The 22,610-nt window shown below is 40.7% G+C and overlaps 1 protein-coding gene across 1 annotated transcript in view; it reads left to right on the top strand.

The window, feature by feature from the left end:
* Positions 1-22,610, top strand: part of esrrga (estrogen-related receptor gamma a) — a 71,754-nt gene that overhangs the window by 37,461 nt on the left and 11,683 nt on the right. The window contains 2 exon segments of the mRNA XM_042486879.1: positions 481-591; positions 3,746-3,928. Coding sequence (XP_042342813.1) covers positions 481-591; positions 3,746-3,928 — 294 coding nt within the window.

Below are 22,610 nucleotides of genomic sequence, written 5' to 3'. Positions count from 1 at the left end.
GTATTCTGCTGGTTGCAAACTAGTCAATCCTATTTTTATGTTAAACATGTTAAGAGTACAGAACTCGCAAATCTCTTTATTAAAAACTTTATCATTGGTAAAATCCCCTTAGTTTATGAAACTTGTTAACACTGAGAAAGAACCCGGTAATTGCACTTTTCATTTTTAAGTTGCAACAACTTCACAAAATTAAGTAAATATAGCTAAATTTCAAGTAAACTTACTAATTGGATTTAACGTAAACTTAACTTAAGATTCATGGTTATGTTTCTTTACTTTTTTAAGGCAAACAGTCTCAAAGATTACTTTAAATAATATCAACTTGTCATATTTTACAATGCACTCTCTCTTCTCATATTATAGTGTAATATTTATTTATATTCCTTCTTGTTAAGTATTCAAAAAGCTCAAAAGTTTGTTTTTTCTCTTAAAGCAAGGGTCACAAACAGTGTATTGATGCACTTCTTTCATTTCTTACAGGTGTTCGTCTGGACAGGGTTCGCGGTGGGAGACAGAAGTATAAGCGCCGGATAGATGCGGACAACAGTCCATACCTGAACCCACAGCTGGCTCTGCCTCCCAAGAAGCCATGTAAGAAAACACACACATACACACACACACACACACTAACGCTGACTGGCTACAGTGCATGTAATAGACCTTTTCTCTGCGAAGTTGAACAGTGGTTCTCAAGGACAGAAATTTGCATACAGTCCTCCGTGCAGAGTAACTCATACTCTGCAAACTAACATATGTGCCACAGAGACAACAGCATCTGACACTGTGTGCACAGGGAACAATGAAGGACTGTGCACCAGAAAATCCCTCCCAGTACATGAGCAGAAAACATTCAAATTCTAGCATATTGTATCATAATGTGCAGGCAGTGTAGACGAGAGTCGTTGTCTGGCGATCAGAAGTACAAGGAACTGCCATCAGTTCGTGTCTTAATGGAGACAGTTGGACAGTAAAAAAAAATAAAAAAATTCAACACAGACACACAAACACACACGCACACATAAATAGACACAGGGTAGTGAGAAGCCCATCTGTTTGGGACCAAGTTTATCTCCCTGCCTCTACTGCTACCAGTTTGGGGTCATAACATTTTATGTGTGTAATATTTCACTATAAAGGTATTCATTTAGCTGCGGCTGGATTGGCTGCGTTTTTTAAAGAATAAAACCATCGCCAAAGCCTGATGATTGAAAAATTAACAAGGGAGAGAGTGAGTGAGAGTGAAAGAGAGACAGGTGGAGACAGAGGAAGAGACTAAATGAGGTTTCTCAGAGAGAGAGAGAAGAGGGGAGGAAAGGCAAGAGGGAGGGAGGGAGGGAGGGGGAACAGCCAGAACCCTAATCCGGATTAAATCCAATCTGGCAACCACATCAAACTAGAGTTAGCTCTTTAGCTAAGCGTCTGCTCGCACACATGACACACACACATACACACATGCAGTGCAGATTGAGTGTTTAGCAGCTTGGTCCCCAAAGCCCATTTTGCTTAAAGCTGGAGCATATTCTGCTTTAGGCCAATATGCTGAATGGCTGCACGACAGTTTACCGGGACTTCTGCACTACTAATCATGAAATGATGGGATAATATGAATGTGTTTACACTTACACACTGTGTGGGTGTTTACAATAGTGGTGTTTGCATACACAGAGCATGTGTGTGTCCCAGCTAACTGAATTACAAGCTTCACGTTTTCTTGGTTTGTTATATTTGACTCTTTAATCTCATTATTTTTATCAAGCATTTGTCACATTTTGAAACAGAGTTCCAACATGAGTTGTTTACTCATCACCACTGACCACTTATGATAGTTATTGAGGTTCTGATCCTTATTTGCATCTTTTCCTTAATATATGTATGAACACAAATCTCTTTCTGCACTAAAAACAAAAACTATAGCATTGATACAGGCTTCCTGTGTCTCTCTTGTTCCTTTTCTCTCACACACAGTCAATACGCGCAAAAAAAAATCTTTCTGTCCCTCTGTCTCTCTCTCAGATACACGCACACGGCCTATCTATCTGTAGCCCAATCCCTAGCCTCAGCGTCCCCATTGATTGTGTGAGAACAGAACAATAGCCCAGGGTTTGGAAATGGGCTTCCATTGATTCTAATTAGGGAAACATTAAATAAGATTTACCCACAGATACTGCAGTGTGACTGGGATTGGTTTGGCTCAAACGACCCTGGTGCTGGAGCTAGAGGGAAGAGGATGGAAAGAATATATCTGTGTACAAGTGTGTGTGTTTGTGTGCATGTGTGTGTGTGTGTGTGTGTGTGTGTATGTGTGTAACAGAATTGGGGGTGGAGAGTGTGAGATCAATACACAACTCATCCCCCCAACTCTGTTTCACTCTCTCTTGCTGTTTATCTCTATCTAGCTGTCGCTCTCTCAACTCTTCCTGTCTGTCTTTTACAATCTGTCCATGGCTCTATTTCTACCTGTCTGTCTTCCCCCATTTTTTTCTTTGCTTATCTCCCTCTCTCTCTTTTCCTCTATCCCTCGCTCCGCTTCGCTCTGCTCTTGCTCTTCTATCCTCTGTTATTATTCCCATGCTTGATTAGTCAGTGGATTAATTTGGAAGCAGGGTATCAGTCTGTTACTAATGGGCCATAGAGATCTCATCACCACATGTCACCATTACCAGCTGAGCTGTTTGGCTTTCAGAATTATCTTTCCCTCCTGTATGTTTCGGCGGAGCTTCTTAAGGCCTGTGATACAAAAGGCGGCGTTTTAAGCAACCTGTATCACCAGCAGTAATCGCCTTTAATCACACCTTGAAGCGTCTCCTACACTGGAAACGTTTCAATAATTTTTTGATCTTTTGTCATCTTCAGTCCTGCCAAATTACTGGAATCAGATCAATTATCTATTGCTTGATTGTTGAGAAATTCCACAGCACGTTACAAGGCCTTGTAGTCAGGCATCCTCTGATTTAATCTTGTTTCCATCACATATTTTTGAATAAAGTGGCATAAAAACTGTCATCTGACAGTGCACGGAGGAAAAAAACCCAACTGTGTTTCATTATATAACATACTGTATACAGTATAATTAACAATAAACATGATTTTAAAGATAATTTTGAAAGTTTACTTTTACACTAAAATACATTTTTTTAAGTATGTGTGTTTTTAGAGGTTTAATTACAGTTTCTTTCAAACAAATTTAAGTTCTTTCAGTTGTGCATATTTGTATACAATACAATACATACACACATATAGACTGTATATATTAGAGGTCAATCAATTTTTAGCAGCTGATACAATAACAATAGTTTGCAACAGAAAAAAGCTGATTGACGATTAATTGGTTGATATAACTTTCAGCGCCAGTAGATTATGTACTCTATGAGCCAGGTTCCACCAGTAATGACAGTGTTTAATACCTCCTTACTGATAAATCAGTCAACCTCTAATATGTACATTACATGTGTAAAATGCTTTATGTGTATTATTCTACATCATGGTTTGTGTACTGTACATTATGGAGAACACTGCACTGTATTATGTGTTGATGTGATGCAACATGTCAGCTACTTCTGTTGCTACGTGTAGAAACACATTTGGACATATGTTTTATCTAGCGAGCCATGTTTGAAGGGACTTTGCATATGACCTTTCACATTTTTTGCACCGGATTGGTGTGGAACAGCTTGCAGCCTAATACGGCAAAAATTCACCATCTCTCTGTCTCTGTGTCTTTCTCCTTGTCTGGTGGTCATGTCAGTTGCCTTTGGCTGCCTTGCAGATAACAAAATCGTCTCTCACCTGCTGGTGGCCGAGCCAGAGAAGATTTACGCTATGCCTGACCCAACAGTACCAGACAGCGACATCAAGGCCCTGACTACGCTGTGTGACCTGGCGGACAGAGAGCTGGTGGTCAACATCGGCTGGGCCAAACATATCCCAGGTAGGAGGGACAAAACTGCTGGATCCTGGCTTTCACACTGAACCCAACCTGACTCCATGTTGTGGCATGACCACACGCATATGTCCATGCATGCATTTTTTTTCCAATTCCAGAATATAGGAGATTTCATACACACACACACACGCACATATACAGGATAGACACACATGCTGTGTGAATTGGCCGAGCACAAGGTCGGAATCAACTGCTCCAGATGCACACTTACATACACACAAGTACACCTGGTGCTAAGGCGTGACCTTTCACCCTAATCCTTACACTCAGACGGTGTGAACTGTTGACTCCTCCACCTGACCAACCAAATGCCCTTACTGGTATAGCACCTTCATGCACACACACATACACAAACAAGCAGATATTCTGACCTTTGAACCAAAGTGTCCAATCCCCTTATATTTGACATGTATGTGGGTGTGTCTTTGAGTCACTGTGCAATATATATGGCAATGCCCTTTGAAAGCCCAGCTTTACCCTCCTGGTGAACTGTGTATGTACTGGTATTAAAAGTTGGGTTACAATTATGTCAGAAAAATACACAATGAGGATGTTATAAGTAAAGCTCTTCCCCTGTGGCTGTTAGAACATTGCATGATGAATAGAAAAAAGGGTTTTTTTTAGATTTTGTTTAGTTTTAGTTTTTAATTTATTTTGAAAATATTAGGCTTTAAAGTCATTTGTCAAAAGCCTTTTATTTGACTTTGTGAGGTCTTAATTGCCACAAGCATTTATCTAATTTTATTTATCGAGCTTTAATTAATATTTTTTTAAATTAGTCAAGTTCTTCTGTGTAAAAGTCAAATTTCTTATGTTACAAATCTTTTAAACCTTCAACTGAACTTAGTACTGTATTTTTATTTTATACATGCACTTACCTGTTGGTAAATTGTAACCAAACTCACTCTAACAACCATGTTCCTGCATGAAACCTACGTCTGCAGAGGACCACATATATATTCTACTTACCGTATTTATACTCAGCTACAATGATTGATTAAGAAAAAAGGTGTTTTGTCCCAAAAATCAGTCTTAAATTTGGTTAAAAATCCTTTGGAAAAGTTCTACAAAGCACCCTGCAAAATGTGTATGCGGACACAGAACATGCTTTGTGGTAAAATGTTTTTGAAGTGATTAAAAAAAAGTCGTAAACATCTTAGAATTTAAAATACTACTGCAGGGAGCTTTTTTATACAGCAGATGATGTAAATCAAACCGAAAGTGAAAATGTCACATTCTGATGACACTATGCTGACTAGTTTTTGATATATACAGTAGAATGTCTGCTTTAGCTTTTAGTACATATGTGTAACTCAACAGATCCATAACTAAAACAGAGGAATGTAAAATAATCTGTTAGAATAACTCCTTCTCTATCAATATTGTATCCTGACTACAAGATGAGAGGATTGTAATAATGACAGTAACACAAATGAGCACAAAAACACAAAAATAACTAAACAAAAGAGAGGTGAAAAGCAAGACTTATGCGACAAATGCATCTGGCTGTGGAAGCTGAATTGAAGAGAAAGACGAGGAGCAAGACGTATGAGATGAAAACTTTAATCTGGTTTTGGTTTAAGTGAAGGAGCCTGCTGTGACAGAAGAGAGGAGGGAAGAGCAGCGTCTCAGATTAACACAGATTAGCACAAAGATTAGTCCCATTGTCGACCGGAAATATGGTTACAGAGTAGAATAGAATTACTCCCTGTTGCCGCTGCTCAAACAGTATGGGGGGTTGTGACAGTATAGAGGGAAGCACCAGATTAGAGGCATAAATACCACTCAGTCATGCTGCGTAAATCTATGACAATAAAGTCAATGGCATTGGATAACAGGGGCTCCAAATGATACGTATTATATCTTATCAATAAATGTGAAAATAACGGAGAGAAAGAGGAAAAAGAGATGACGAGCGCGGGAGAGAGAGGGATGGGAATATGCATTGCTTCTTGTTAGTGTATTGATCTATGCGCTGCTATATGGGCAGTAAGCAGACATATATATCGATCCATATACCAAGTATAGCCCTCTGAATATTTATTTTTCTCTTTCCAAACAACATATAGCCTCGTTCCAATCCTGTCTGCTTTCCTGTAATCTCTCTGTCCTGCGTTATACTCTTTCATGCCTTCTATTTTAATCCATTTATCTTTCTCCCCTGCTCTCTCTGTCTCTCTCCCCATACCTCTGGGATGCACCTACTATATATACATAAACACAGAGGACTCACAAACATATATACACACACAAGTGTACACACAATGCATATTTACTGTATTGTTTTGGATTGAGATTGCCTTTTCCTTTGCCCACTACTTTCACAAGTGAGTGGACTGAGTTGGCCAGATTATGAGCTGGGCCGAGTGTGTGCACATGTGTGTGTGTGCAGCTTTCTGTGTGGGGGGAGCAAAGCGCAACGATTGCTTGGAGGAGAGAAGATGGCGTGATTAGATGAACGAGAAAGGCAATCCACTGCTCACAGAGAAAGATAGAACTCTTCATCTTCCTTGTGTGTGTGTAAGATGTGAACACCTTATGAAATCCTCATTGTTTACAACACTGAACACTGATCTAATACTCTCTCTCTCACACACACACACACACACACACACACACACACACACACACACACACACCTGGACATGTACACACAAAAAGTGATCTACTGCTCACTCAGGGTGGGAAGGATTGTCAGAAAGAAATAAGTCTTCTCAACATTCTTTATCAGACTCTTACACAAAACACACACACACACACACACACACACACACACACACACACAAGACAAATAATAGAGTCTACAATGAGTTAAGTCTTGAATAGAATAGAATAGAATAGATCTGTTAACCTTTTTGCACCCTACTTGTTTCACATCTTGTCAAGCCTATGTGTATCTGTCTGTCTGTGTGTGTGAGTGCGTGCGTGTTTGACTGACTATGTGCAGGGTGTACATGTGAACACACACATGCACACGTCTCTGCTTGCCATGGTACAGTAATTTTTTTAATCAAATTGATGGAGAGAGACAGAGAAACAGAAGAGAAAAAAAAGTCAGAGGCAAAGGGAGGAGAGTTGAAGCCAATTTATGCTTCATGATATGGCTGTGCTGTGCTGCATACACACACACACACACATACACTCATACGCACATACGGGCACACACAGGCTGCTAACAGTGGTAACAACGTGTCAAGGCGAGCGCCAGGCAGCTAATTTGAAGTCATTAGATGTCTGCCGTACTGGCAACAATTTGTTACGCTCACACACGCACAAACACACACACACAAAAACACATTGCATACACACACTGAGTTAAGAGCCGTCTGCGGATAGCGAGGAGGCTAAATTGTAAACTAATTTAAACATCACTCAGCGTTAGAGAGGCTGCCTGCAAGACAGGCCCCGGGATAACAAGGCTAGGGTACGTGTACGTGTGTTTGAGTGTGTGTGTGCGCTGCTAGTCATGTTTGACACAGAGACTCGCCCAACCTTAGAGACTGGTGACAGCACACACACATATACACACATATCTCTTTGATTGGTTCTTTTATTCTAAAGCCGTGTGTGTATGTGTGTGTGCACGCTCATTTCCATACTGATATGGCCTATATGCAAACATTTGATATGTCATTAGGAGAGGAAAATGAGGTTTCAGACCCAGTGTGTGTCTGTTGTTATCCCACAAGGAATGGGACACAATCACACGTGTGCAGCTCACACATGCACGTGTGTGTGTGTGTGTGTGTGTGTGTGTGTGTGTGTGTGTGTGTGTGTGTGAAAGAGAGAGATGAAATGCATACAAACACGTAAACACAGACAAGTGTTAAACGCGTTTTTGCTGATTCAAACGAGTAACCTCACACATGCACAAATATATTAGAATATTAGTATATGACCAGTATACTGTCACTCTCAGGAAACTGTGGCTATGTGAAAATATTGTCAGTTATTATTCAGCGGGCGTGAAAGACTTTGGCGTCCAATAATATGGATTAGTGAAGAGAAGATCTCATTTTAATACCTCTCATAGAGACAACTCCAGTTGCATATTAGGCTGCATGTCATAGTCAAGTGTGTGTGTGTGTGTGTGTGTGTGTATGTGTGTGTGTGTTGAACATGAACATGGAGCGGTCAGGTGAGAGGAGGAGGCAAATAGTTGAACAGGAGCGAATGAGAGAGTGAATTAAAAGAAAGAAAGGCCATTCAAATGAGCCATTTATCTGTCTGTAGAATTAGTCTTTTCATCCTCTCTTCTCTGTTCCTTATACTCCATCCTCCTCTCTCTCTCTCTCTCTCTCTCTCTCTCTCTCTCTCTCTCTCTTCTCTCTCACTCTCTCTCTCTCTCTCTCTCTCTCTCTCTCTCTCTCTCTCTCTCTCAATAATAACTAAACGACTACCGGGCAGTCATGCCAGCAGCTCTTATCTAGACTCGTGGACACAAAAGAGAAAGACAGACAGGCGAGCACTTGACTTGACGAAAGAGCAAGGAACGAACAAATGAATGAATCAACGAACGAGAGCCAGAACCTATAACACAGTCTATTTTACCAGAACCAGAGGCCTTGCCATTAGTGTTTTTTTTTTTTACAACCCCCTCCCCCATTCTTTCTTTATTCAAGGAAGAAATTGCTCTTGGGCCGCCCCCCACTTCCCCTCCGCTATTCTCCTGCTTCACTATCTCCTCTTACTTGCTCTTTCTTTTCTTTACAGTCTTTCTCCCTCTCTTTTCTTTCGTTCCCTTTTCAATTTTGACACTCAGGATAAGCAGTCTATGTGTCGGCAGTAACGCAGTATGATTGAGCTGTAAAACTGGGGGGAAGGGAGGTGGCGGAGGGGGGTTGCTGTCTGTCTATTCATTTAATCGGCCTTTATGGAGATATGGGAGAAGGGGTTTGGGTGGTGGTGATGGGATAGGCAGTGAAGAGGGAAGTCCTCTTGCCTCATGCTCTCTTCCTGTCTCCTTTAGCCATTTATTGGCCTTCTATCTTTTCTTCTTTCTTCCTCTTAGTCCTTGTTTGGATTCGGAGGTGGGTGTTGAAATTCCCCGTGGTGATGCTGAAAACATGAATTAAGAGAATGGAAAACTGAAGAGGAGGTTTCAGAGAGAGAACACAAGTGTAGGAAATGGAAAGAAAATGGAAAGCAGGGAGGTCACATACATTACCTCGGTAAAACTCCCAAAGAGCCTTTAACACAATACTGTTATGACCCGATGGCTAAATACCCCCACCTCTCCAACCTCTCATGTGACCTCCCTCGTTCTCTCTCTCTACTTCTGTCTCTGTCTCACTCTCCCTGCCTTTCTCCCTCAATCTGACCTGACCTCTCACCCTCTCTCTCCATGGTATCCTTAACCTCTTCATTATCAAGTCAACCTCATCTCTCAACCCCTATCCCCTCCCACGCCTCCCACCTCCCTGCTTCCCTCATCCCCCCAGCAAGCCATTCTGTATGACTATATGGCCCCTTTCATACCTGAAAATATCTAGACATTACCCAAAGAAGTCTGTGAGAACACAAATGTCTAAATCAGCTTGGTTGGACATGAAAGGGACTTTACCCTGCCATCATCTTAGTACAAAGTCTATGTAATGTCTAACTGAGCCCATGTGTGAATGGAGCAGGTAAATGTCTGGAGAATTCAGAGGGAGCAAGTGGCCATGTCAATGAAGTTTTTATCATGAACCTTGCATGAAAAGTCATTTACATGAAGATGGCAGCGAAAATGTATAACTGGAGAGATGACGCGATTGAGGAACTCCTCAGGAAGGACCATGGAAGAATTTGTCGGACAAACTAAAGGAACAGCGACTGACTCTGTTGTTTACAACCAAATTATGAACTGGTTTGGTTGTGTACCCTTAACTAAATCAAATGATGAAAGTATAATATCCATCTTCTAAAGTCACGAAGCCAAGTGGTTTCCAGTAGGAGAGAACACTTGTGACACAATGTTGAACAAGTGTGAAGGGAAACTCAAGACACTGTCCAGAGTTCATTGGTCACTGGATTCTACAGATGCAGTGATCACGGTTTAGTGCAAATTCAGCTCTAGATTTTTAATGGTATAATCAGCAGCTCATCGATCAGAATGCTCATTCAAATATGCCTCATTGTCTAACATTGGTACATCACGCAGAATACTCAGTGAGGACCCAGTGAGCAAAGCCCTCCATAATCTGGGCCTCTGCTGTTGTTCTTCTATGCTCTTTCTCTTTCGGTCATGTTATAAATGGTTTTCACTTAGAGATTTAGTCAACCAGTCGAGCAGCTGGTCATTCAGACTACCAGACAGTCAGTCCGTCCGTTAGTTAGCCAATCAGTCCGTCAAGTAACTGCACAGCCGGTCAATCAGCCAGAGAGACACCCAGTCAGTCAGCAAATATTGATTAATAGAAGTGTCCTGCTCCTTTTAGCAAATCAAATGTTGAGTCTCCGCAGCCAAGGGGAACCTCTGCGCACACACACATGCACACGTATACACATGGATACACACATCCTCGACTCCGAAAGTGCAGCTCTCTAAATTAACACTGACACACATTATAACACTTCACAATGAGATCCAAGAGATGCAGAACAGCACAGTGCATGTGTGTGTGTGTGTGTGTGTGTGTGTGTGTGTGTGTGTTTCTGCATGTGTGTCTGCGTGTGTGCCGACAGAGGAATGTTAAAGCCCAGACAAGTGATGATGTCACTCTCTGGCCGTCCTTATTATGTCTGGTGTTGCCATCAATCAGCAAAGAGGTTCTGGATCATACAGCGATAAATCAGAGGAGTAACATCTCTAAACCTCGGCGCACTCAAACACACACACGCACACATACATACACGTTATTCTTTTCCAAACGTTAAACGAGTTTTAATGGCATGAAACTACTGGAACAATACTGCCTCGTCTTCCCTCCCTCTGTGGTCTTCACTGTACGTCCCCCACTTCATCTTCCAGTCTGTCTGTCGCTCTCAGCACAATAAAACGGCTGGTCTAGGTACACATGTGCGCGTAAACCCATGAAAACGCACATACCACACAGAAATACACATGTACACACACACAGACAAACGCACAAGCAGATTTGCCCCCATTCTGTCGGCTAAGGGTAGTTCACCTTGACAGTCACAGCATGCTGGGTGCCTCCTTAACACACAGACACAACACACAAACATACAGTCCATTCACATAGACACCAGCGTGCAGCATAGTGTCTAAGAAAACACATGAACACAAGCCTTTATGGGCTTAACATGCATACTGAAAGATTTGTAGGGAAGAGGTCAAAAGGTTAAAACAAGATTTAAAAATGTTTAGTTATGTGATAGAAAATTGCAAAGAATTTTTTTTTATTCTCGAATAAATTATCACATTATATAAATTCTATTGTAAAATAAAATAGCTCCAAGTCACCTAATTGTTACAAGTAAACTCCAATCATTCTTTAGCCTGGAGAAGAAAACAAAAAGGAAATGCTGACGTTAAATCAGTATGTTTTTTTATACTGATTTAACAAAAATGCATATAGTTCACAGGGTTACTTTATTAACACACCAGTCAGTTAAGGTGAAAAAGATAAGGAACATAACTGACAGTAGTCTGTCTCTGTCTTATCTCTGATAACTGTCTTTGCCTTCTCTATATTCTAATGCCTTTTATATATTATAATAAGATTCAACTCATAAATATGACTTTGTTAGGATCTGATTTAGGTTTAGAATCAGAATTTGATTTAGTTCATTGCCTTGGTCAATTTTGTTTCTTTTGTGCTCTCCAGTACATATCTTCATGTTTGTGTTTCCAGTCGCTGTTGATTTTCTCTGAGCTCTGCTGGGCGTGTTTGATTTCCATTTCTGCTCATCCCTGAGCTACATAACACATTTAGAGGTTGGTGTCTTCTAGTGTGTGTGTTTGCTTATGTGTGTGCGTGTTTGTGTGTTTCATTGTCCATATCGTGCATCAGAGACATCTTATTTTCCAGAGCACCAACACCACGGTTTCCTCTCGCAGCCCATACAAACAAACACACTCCTGTTTGCAGATGAAAACAAATATTGATGAAATCAAATTAGGAAAAGAATATTTGATATCCGAGCTTAATGTTTGGATTAAGTTGGGATTTCTTTATTGGATTAAGTCTGTGGGCAGTGGAAGCATATCATTAATATGAGAAAACAGAGGAGGGAAAACATTTTCCTTTTTCTGTGCATTGCTTTTCTTCTGTCTCATCTACTTTATTGCACTTTTTCTTTTTGTCCCTCTCTTTTAAGTATTTTTGAGGTGAGATCATTCTGTAGGTTTTAATTAATGATAAAGTTTTTCTGTTTTTATGATCTAGGACAAGGAGCAATGTTTCAAGCATGAAAATCTACTAAAAGTTTTGTAAAATCAGTCAACAATGTGCCCACCTAACAATGCAATTTGAGTTTCTTTGTGATGCTTGTTTGCAAAATAACTTACTTGTACCAAACACACACAAGTGCACCTACATATTCAGTCTCCGAGGACACGTTCAGTCTGTGTTGACTCTCCTGTCTGTCCGATGCCCTGTGTTTGTTTTGTCATCATTGTGTTGACAGTGTTTCCATGACAATGTGCCTATGATGACACTCACAGCTTTGGGTGCCTGCTTTAAAAACACACATTGTTTTACACACACACACACACACCAAACACACATATTCACAGACAGTGGTATTACCTCTATCAGGTCACACCTTGGTGGTGACACACACCTTATGCCTTTAGAGTAGAGCAACCTGACATATCATACGGATACACACACACACATGAACACACAACTTGACTCACACACGGTTCAGCTGTCGCTGTCGCTGTCGCTGTATCCACGTGTCACACCACATCAGACCTGAACTGAAAATGAAAAATAAAAAAAAGCCACTTGAAGAGTAGTAGCAGCTTGTAGTAGTGCTGCAGTGAGCATAAAGAAGATATGATCACATCATTAACAGTGTCTTTACTAACTTCTGCACAGTTAAACAAGTGAATGAAATACCTGTATATGAAGAACCACACTGATTTTAAAAGTGGCGTCTTATGGTGATCTGTTTTTTCTGACTGTTTAAGATTACGGCCTCTCATTGAAAGTAATTTTAATCATTTTGATTCTAATTTCTAAGAAAAAAAACTAAGCCGTGAAAGGCATTCAGTAGATAAATGTTCAAGTAAAAGTGAGGGAAAAAAACACAAATATTGAAGTCATGAGATTTGCGCTCAGCAGCCCATTGCTGTTTTTCTTATTAGTTTGATTACATTAGCAAATCAAATTCATTTGTCTATCAGCCTTTGAGACACAGCCTGCAATCTGAGTACGCTGACTAATCTGCATCAAATAATGTCTGTCACACACACACACACACACAAAACACACACACCAGAGAGAAGTCGCATACATCAGCATGCACACAAGCTTGCGTACACAGGCGCATACATCGTTAAAGCACCCATGAAGACACAAACATACATTCCTAAAGTAGCACTACTACACAGTGAATGTGCACAGATGTACACACACACACACACACACACACACACACAGACGTGCACAGTTTTATAATATGTGACATCAGACGAGCAGTAACAAATAAATCAGCACACCATCTGAGCCCATCATCATCTAAGTCATCACTAGCAAACAGTCAGCTTTTACCACTTTCAATTTGCTTTTGTGTTTGCGTGTGTGTGTATGTGTCTGTGTGTGTGTGTGCCTCAGGAAGAGAGAGAGAGAGAGAGATGATGTGATGTGATATGATATGATATGCTGGCGGGGCATAAAGATAGATGATCATAATTACGCACAGGCCAAACTCCATTTCAAATCATCATCATCCTATTCTATCTGTTGGGGCACACATGTACGCACACACACCAAAAGCAATATAAAGAGTTCACACACATACCAGGGTTGGCAGACGTCCGCACACACATATCACACACCTATGCATGCAGCAAATCTAGTGGAAGGAGGGACAGGCTTGTCATGGCATCACATTATTCCTGTCGGTTCATGCAAAGTTCACAGACAGGCATGAAATAGTTATTCTCTCTCTCTCGCCACATCTTCTCTCTTCTACTTATCTATCTACTTTCCTCACTGTTTCTGTCTTTATCTTCCCTTTTACCCCTTTATCTATATCTTTTCTCTTATTATTTACTCTGCTCAGTCTCTCTTTATCCTCCTACCATTGCCTTCCTCTGCCTCTCTTACCCCCATCATTGATTCTCACCTTCTTCCCCCTTTTTCCACTTACTTCCCTTCTCTTTCTTGTATGTCTTGCTTTTTTTGTTTATTGCCCTTTCTTCTACCTCTCTCTGTCTACCCCTCTCTCTCTCTCTCTCTCTCTCCGTCTCTCTCTCCCATCCTCCACCCATCATTCTTAAATAACAGTCCAGAGGATTCATCCTTTCCATCAGGGAATAAGCAGGTGGGAAAATAGGATTGGAGCGTGCCTGTCACCAGCTGGGGACGACTTATGGTCTGTGCACACAACACACACACAGAGAGGCAAATTATATATACAGTATAGGTATAACCACACAAAGAAAGGTTCATCTCATGCACATAGACAAGAAAACACCTGCACATAGGCAACAGTTTGGGGCCGCCCCTATGCCTGCATGTAGCCCAGCAGTGTCGAAAGGCAAAATTAAAGAACTGTTGTTTGTTAAATGGTTTTATTAATTATAACCATCCATTAACTAGTTGGTTCTATATTTTAAGCCACACATTCTCTCATTTATACACATACTGGCTGAAGCTGAGACTTTATTTTTTTTTTTTTTACCTGAACAAAATAATTTTTGTTATGTAAAGGCTTTGTGACTCTAATTTTTCACTGTACAAAGCCAAGTAAAAATGAGGGAAACAACTAAAAGAATCAAGGCTAGAAACCTGGCAACATCCAGTGCTTAAAAATTAAGTCAACACATTATTACCTAAAACATTTTTCTATAACTCACCTGTTTACACTCTAGTGAGGCTTAAAGTTATACATATTTAAGAGCAGGCAGCTTGAGTGGCAAATTGTCTGCAAGGTGTCGCTATAGTCCATGAGTCAGATCCACCCCTCGCTCCTCAACAGCACCCCCCTTTCGTACAAATTGTTGCTTCTGGCTCCTAAAAACCAAGATGCCTACAGCCAAAAGGCCAAACTTGAAGCTTCAAAACAACAGTTTACAAACAAGTGGGTGACATCACAGTAGCTATCATTATTTTACACAGCCTTTGACAATAATGCAAAAAATACATTTACTTTGTGTTCAATATGAACAAACTTTTAGGGATGCTGTTTCCCTAACACAGAAACTCCAACAAGATGCTACATGATCAACAATATAACTCTTCCAGGCAATGGGCCTTTTTCACAGTGAACATTTTGACAAAATGTTTTACTTCTATATTAATCCATCTAGCATGCCACACTTCATATTTGTCTTTTTACTTCCTCCTTTTAGTTCCAACTTCAGTTCCATTCGTCTGTTTTTTTTGGTTGGTTTTCCAATAATGCACTTTTTACAGTGAGCTTGTGTTTGTACACAGCACTTCATCCTTATACATGCGTGTCACTTCCCACCTGCTATGTGGCGGAGGACCATGTCTGTGGTCTCACTGTTTCACTGCGGGTTCGCATGCACACACAAAACACACACACACGCACAGCAGCAATAATGTGTGTATTTTTGTGTCTGTTTAATCTTGATGGGATGTTTCATCTGCAGGCTGCTATCACAGCTGGCTGCCTTATTGTCTGGGTCAGACTGATGGGTATGTGTGTGAGCGTGTGTGCTTCTCTGTGTGTGTTCTCGCCTGTATGCATTTTCAGTTTGTGTTCTCCTATTAGTCTCATGCATGCATATGTATATACCTACGACTGTTTGTTTGCCTGTACGAGAGCAAACACATTTCTCCCCGATATATCTAAACACTATATACCTGCATGAACAACATGTACATATGCAAGTGTGTGTATTGTGCACGTGTGTGTGCTGTCCATCAAGCCACACACACAGCCGTACCAAACCATTGGCTTGGTTGCTGATGATGACATATGAGTTCCTGGCCTTGGTAATGGCTGTTAAATCTCATAATTACACGCTTCTTTATTGCAATGCATAATGACCCCGCAGCACTATTGGACAATTAATTAAGATTTTCAGCCCAGGCTTTTTCAGGCCCAGATGAGGAGGTGGAATGAGGTCTAATGTTCGTGTCTTCGAGCTAGGACATTAAGGCATGATGCTGTAGGAGAGAAGGCTGTCTCTCTGTGCGCATTCGTTTTCATCTCTGTCTTTCTTTCAAGCCGTGTGTATCTCTCTCTTTCTCTCTCTGTTCCCTCTCTCCTCATTGCTCCATTGTTGAGCCCTTCCTCTCAGTGCTTGTCCTGGATGATGATATTGGAGACCATATCTCTAATCTGTGAATAGTAAATTAATCCCTGCGGAGTTTCTGTGGTCCTCTCTCTATGGAAAGCTAGGGGGGATTAGGAAGATAGAATCAACACAGCCTCATAATCTCATATACAGACACCGGGCTTGGACAGGGACCATTGGGCTCTGTTTTAAAGCCACAATCAGCACATTTCTATTCATACATCAATAGTGCTATATAAAAGAACATCTCATGCCCTCTCCACACTATGATATTTTTACCTGTCATATGTTTACTCTCACAGTGACATAATGAATGTGAGAACAAAGAATTTTATGTAATCCTCTTTGAAAACAACCAACCCAACGGTTTGGATAGCAGAGCAACTCATTGCTGATGCTTGGACTATGGATTTTGGCTTTTCAGAGAGGAGAATATGTTATGGCAGGATATTGTTGTGAAAAAGTAATCCACCAAGAGATCAATAGACTGTCACAACCCACTTAATTGAACAAGCTGGGAAAATGAATTCATCACAAGATGGATGGATGGATGGATAGGTAGGTAAATAGATAGATAATAGATAGATAGATAGATAGATAGGTAGATATATGGATAGTAGGTAGATAGATAGTGATAGATAATGTTTTATCTCAATCATGACCCAGTTGTTCTGAGCATAATTTTTTGCTGCCTATAAATTCCCTGGAAATGAATAAATGGAAAGTATTCCTCCTTTCCACTTATTCCTTGTATAGAATTGTCCAACTGTGCTGATGAAATCTTTTAAGTTGGTATTGTTGCTAAGTGACAAAGTTAAAATTGTGGTATCGTGCTTGGCAATGCTATATGCCACTGACTGGATGCTGCTGATGGCCTGAGAGGGACTCATTTTTTGTGTGGATCCTCAACGGACATGGGGTGACTTTCCCTGGGGTCTAAATTTTGATGTAAGGTCCAATCAGTGTCTTAGTGGGTTCCCTAATGATGCTTTTGAGTAAGTGACAGATAAGAGCTTACAACTATTACACTTTATGTTCTCTTTTAGTTTTCAAAGGAGTGTTTTTATCTTTAATTCTGTTTGTCAGCAGTGTGTGTGTGTGTGTGTGTGTGTGTGTGTGTGTGAGAGAGAGAGAGAGAGAGAGGAGGGTTGGTGTGTAAGCCCGTCAGTTTTGTGAACACATGGTTAATTCCCTTGACAGATTTGTGTGCTCATGCTCACACACTCACAGAGTGGTCAGTCCTGCCTGCATCAGCATTGTATCAAAGGAGTGAGAGACAAGATGCAGCATTAGAGGATGAAAGGTAGAAGGAATGGACTGAGGAAAAGAAAAAACATGAAAAAGGAAGTAAAGATTAATAATGATAGAAAGCAGAAATGTTCGTAGAAATTTTGCACGTTTCTTTCACCTAGACATTCTCAAGCAGAACAGACTTGTGTCACTTGAGCAGCACTCTTGACTCTGTATAGAGACAAGAAGACTTGGTCCCGGTGGAGCTAGCTATGGCACATGCTCGCTCACACACACACACACACACACACACACACACACACACACACACACACACACTCCTTGACATGGCCCTGGTGGAGCTAGAAGTGGGTAATTAAAATGTAAATATTGATATTTTATTATTTGAAATGCCTCCACTGCAATGCTCTTAATGTCACTCCATCTGTCGTCTCCACAGAGACTCAGGGTTGCCCTCGAAGACCGCCTGCCCCCACCCATGCAACCCCGCCACGGCAACAGCTATAACACTCTACACACATCTCCATGTTGCCACGTCTCCATTTTGGCTCTAATTAAGTGTTAAATATTAGCACCCGCAACCACAGAGGCAGCACACACCGCACATGCACGCTCGGAGAACACAGCACACGACCCTCCTCTCCACCTCTGTCTCTCTCCCCCTGACTCTCTTTTTCACACACACACACACATAGAAACACACTTGGAGCACTCATCCCCACTACAGCAATGGGAAGATTTTAAGTGTTAATCTTGCAGTGCTGCTGATGGTGTCTAATGTATGCAATTAACAGTCAGCCAGGGCTGAGGGTTTGGTAATTAGCTTGCTGTTCACACTGATTAGAGGCTACTGCAACCCTATGACTGCTCTACTCTCCCCGAGGCCGCACAGAGAAAAAGGGGGAATGTGGTGGAAGGAGAGGGGGAGGGTAGAAGGGTAAGAAAAAAAGAAAAATATATTTTAGCCAACAGTATGAAAGGGGATGAAGGTGAAGGCTATGACGCACGCGCATGTGTGTGTGTGTGTGCACGCAGTATGTGTTAAAAAATTAAGTGATAGTCGACCAAATTCATTCATGTAGTTGTACAAAAATGTGTGTGCTCTTGAACATTCATTGATAGTATCAAATACAAACACAGTAGAGTCAACTGGGTTTTTTTTTTTTTCACTAAACTTAACCAACACAAACAAGCCAAATCCTCATCTTAACAGTCTCCAACAAGACTGCTATAGATTTAAAATTAAACCAACATTTAGTGTTGGTCATGCCACGATGAGAACAAAGGCTTTTCCCTCTCGATATGTTTCAAGACATGCAAAAATAATCTGCTTTGAATAATAATTTCTGTCGTTTTTTTTTTACCCAAATGAAAAAACCTTGTTAAAAATTATTAAAATTACATCACTCTTTGTGCTCACTACAAAATCCAGAATGTATGAGTACTGTTAATAGTTCTGGCATCACAAATCCTAAATATATGTAAATGTCTTAAACTGATGTTTAAGGTGAGTACAGAGAAGCTCTCCTCCCTCAGCGGATGAATGTAAAAACAGCCTTCCAGCATCAAACTCTGCACATACATCATTCTGCACAGTGAAGGTCAAACATCCAAGTGAAGTACCGACAAACAAAACACATTTCTGAGTGGATGGGGACCTTAAATGCTTCTTTTCTATTATAACAAAGTAGTGTGAATTGAATTCATTCCCATTCCATTTTCTCTTTTTTTGTACATAAGCAAAATAATTCAACAAACCCCTAAAACACACAAAAATCTACCCAAACACCAGAACAGATAGAAGTTACAACTGCAATAGAAAGCAAATTTGGTTTGAAGTAACATAACCGTTGGTTAAGTGGCCTCAGTCTCTTCAATCTTTGCAAACTTACCAGAGTTGGATGTGTGTAAAAGAAGAACAAACTTGCGGAATGAACACATTTATTTATGCAGAAGAAATGCGAATATGTGTAGAGATACATTTCCAATGATAAGGAGGGGGACTGAGGAAAAGGGGAGAATAGAAATGGAAAGTAATTCTGTTTCATTCTGCTCATCTCTTCACACACTTTTCATTCACTGAAAGGATTTTAGTAGCGCAACTTGATTTTAGATAATATAGGACTTAATTTGCGATTTGCACTTTCATATAATCTCAACTCCACTTGACACATGATGTCTTTTATTTTCTAAGTGACTATACAAGTGTGTGTGTGTGTGTGTGTGTGTGTGTGTGCGTGTTTGTGTGTATGTGTGTGTGTGCACCCTGTGTGTGAGTGTGTCGTTAAGCCCCTCTAAATTAGCTAGTTCTCTGGGTAGATTTGTTTCCATTTCGTTGCGCATCTCTGTGTAATTGGGTCAGCTGGTGGATGTGTGTGTCCGTGTGTGTGTGTGTGTGTGTATGTGTGTGTGACAGCATTTGCCAGCGTGCTTGTCATGTGCGTATATCTTGTGTGTGTGTTGTTTCAGCTTGGCCAAAGCCATCACAGGGGGTCTGTGTTCATTTGGGCCGGCGTCTGGCCGTATGGTACAAAACAGTTTGAAATGTGCAAACACACACACACAAACACACACACTCAAAAAGCATCACAAGGGAGCACTTGCATTGCACAGCATGCAACAATGTTCACACTAACACAAATTTAAACGCGTGCAGAAAGTGGTATGAGAGAGAGCACTGGAGCCACGTAACACAGGGTGCATACAGAATAAACACACACACACACACACACACACACACACACACACACACACACAGGGAAGCGAGGTGCTGGTAACTGTTGGACACTTCACGTGTCCTAATGCAATCTCTATCTCAGTGGGCCAGAAGACTTAAATCTGTCCCCTGCAGAACACAATACGTGTACATGCTGCACATAGGCAATTCACTATCTCCCTGCACCTACACTGAGCAGCGAGACAATTATAAAACAGTTTGCATCACAGTTCTTAATACCTCTTTTAAAATGCCTCCTAACAAAAAAAAGATTGGCTAGACTACATCAAAAGTTAAAGAGGACAGTGACTAACATATAACCTAACAACAGAGAAGAAAGAAAACCTTTTTTGACATTTGTCATCAACTCACTCACCAGAAAAAATGCTGGCAAGGTACATTTCCGTAAACCTTGGATGCATTACATTTGCACATTATTATATAGCAGATGCATTGAAATTTTACATTTAAACAATGCTTGGTTAACGTGTGGTTATGTTTGGGCATAAAACCACTTGGTTATGTTTGGGAAAAGATCATATCTTAGCATAGACTACCAAGTTTTGGGCTCAGAATCCCAGCAGGAAAAGCAGAAATGTTTCTGTAAAAGAACAACTGCTTTTTGTGCCACTGTTCCTGGTGATAAGTTGTAAACACTGTTGTAAACACAGAAATGATTTGCTGAAACCCAACCAGTTTTGTTGTTGCAGTGGTCTGCAGTTTGGCTGCTGTCTTGACCTGACAACACTCCCACCCCGGCCTCCAGTGACAGAGTCAGCTCATGTCCTACAGCAATATGGAAACATTGATATGATACAAACGACACACACAAATGGATGTATTCTTGGTTTGCAGAACCATAAAATGACAACATATTCTTATGGTGACAGGGCTGTTGTGATGTGGCTAGTGTCTATTACACATTTATCGCAGTGATGTAGTGTTGTTGGATGCCGCATTCGATTTTTATTCATTTATGTAATGACAAGCTCCGGGCAGTACAAAGTACAGTTTCCCTTTCTGTGCTCCGTGTGAATTCGGTTTTGCTGTATTGTGTTACATCTCTATGACAATGTGCGAACCTTCGTATTAAAACTCCAAGGCCGATAACTCTCAATGAGTGTGAGTCTTTGCTGTTAAATTGTTGAGACAGACAGAGAAGTTTCCTGTTAAATGTGTCCTCAGGCTGTGATCAAATAGGACAGAGCACAGTGTTGCTGGTTACAGAGCAAGCAGTGTTCCAAAAGTGCAGATGGACCACCAAATGTATTTTGTAATATTTTGTAACCTACCGTTATTCAGATAGCTAGCGTAACACAAAGGTAAAATATATTTAATTAAAAGCTAAGATTAAAAGGCATTTTCCTGATTTATTCAAATGGCCACTAAAATAACCTCTCTCATATACAGAAGCCGTCATCTACAGCCGAGATGCAAAACCGCTAAGAACAGACCTACTTTCTGTGGAAAGATTTGGAAGGCAAAGAACCTAAAGAAGGCAAACCATTTAAATGCCTGTTAAACCATTCAATTCCAAAAGGAAACCAGTGAAAGTCATATAAAACTACAATGTAACCACAATGTCCCTGAGTCGATTGCAGCTTGGGACTTCTGTTGCATTTCATTACTCTCCATATGTAACCATATTTTCCACTGTCCAACTGTCACCAACCATCGAGACCACCCACATTTCCACCCTGTAATCTGACTATAATTCATCAGAAAAAGAATCTTTGCAAATAATGTGGTGACACAATACTTTGGAGGTTAGAATTTTTGAGATAGCGCACACACAACGCGAGTCAGAGTGCCCAAGTGCGATTGGCCTTTTCTGTCCGGGCCACAGTCTCACACTGGGGGTTAAGTTGGTAGTTGGCTCATTCAGATCAAATGTGGTCCAGCAACACAGAGCTGACCTGCTTCTCTGCTGGCAGCACCCTGGCCACATTCACACACATTTTCTCCAGGAAACACTCTCTCTTATCAAATTTTCAACCAACAATCGAAATTTGGTCAATGAAAAATCCACACATGGAGGTAATTATTATTAATTTTAAAGTCAACATTTTCTTGTCTCCAAAAATGTTTTTTTGCTTCAGATATACAAAAACTCAGCTACTGTAGGTACCCATAAATAACCTTAATATTGTGATGGTTATTGAATTGTGGACTTTTTATCCTGGTAATATTGTACCGCAAGTTTTTGGCATCTTTACATCCCTACTTACAGCAAGTGAACCCTCGCAAATAGATGTCTAAGATGTTTCCTGAAAGAGAAATTATTCAGTCCAGTGTGCAGTTCATGTATAGACTAA

Source organism: Plectropomus leopardus, chromosome 1 (assembly GCF_008729295.1).
Source record: "Plectropomus leopardus isolate mb chromosome 1, YSFRI_Pleo_2.0, whole genome shotgun sequence".
NCBI lineage: Eukaryota > Metazoa > Chordata > Actinopteri > Perciformes > Serranidae > Plectropomus > Plectropomus leopardus.
The sequence above is the reverse complement of the archived record's forward strand: the minus strand, read 5'-3'. Positions and strand labels throughout refer to the sequence as shown.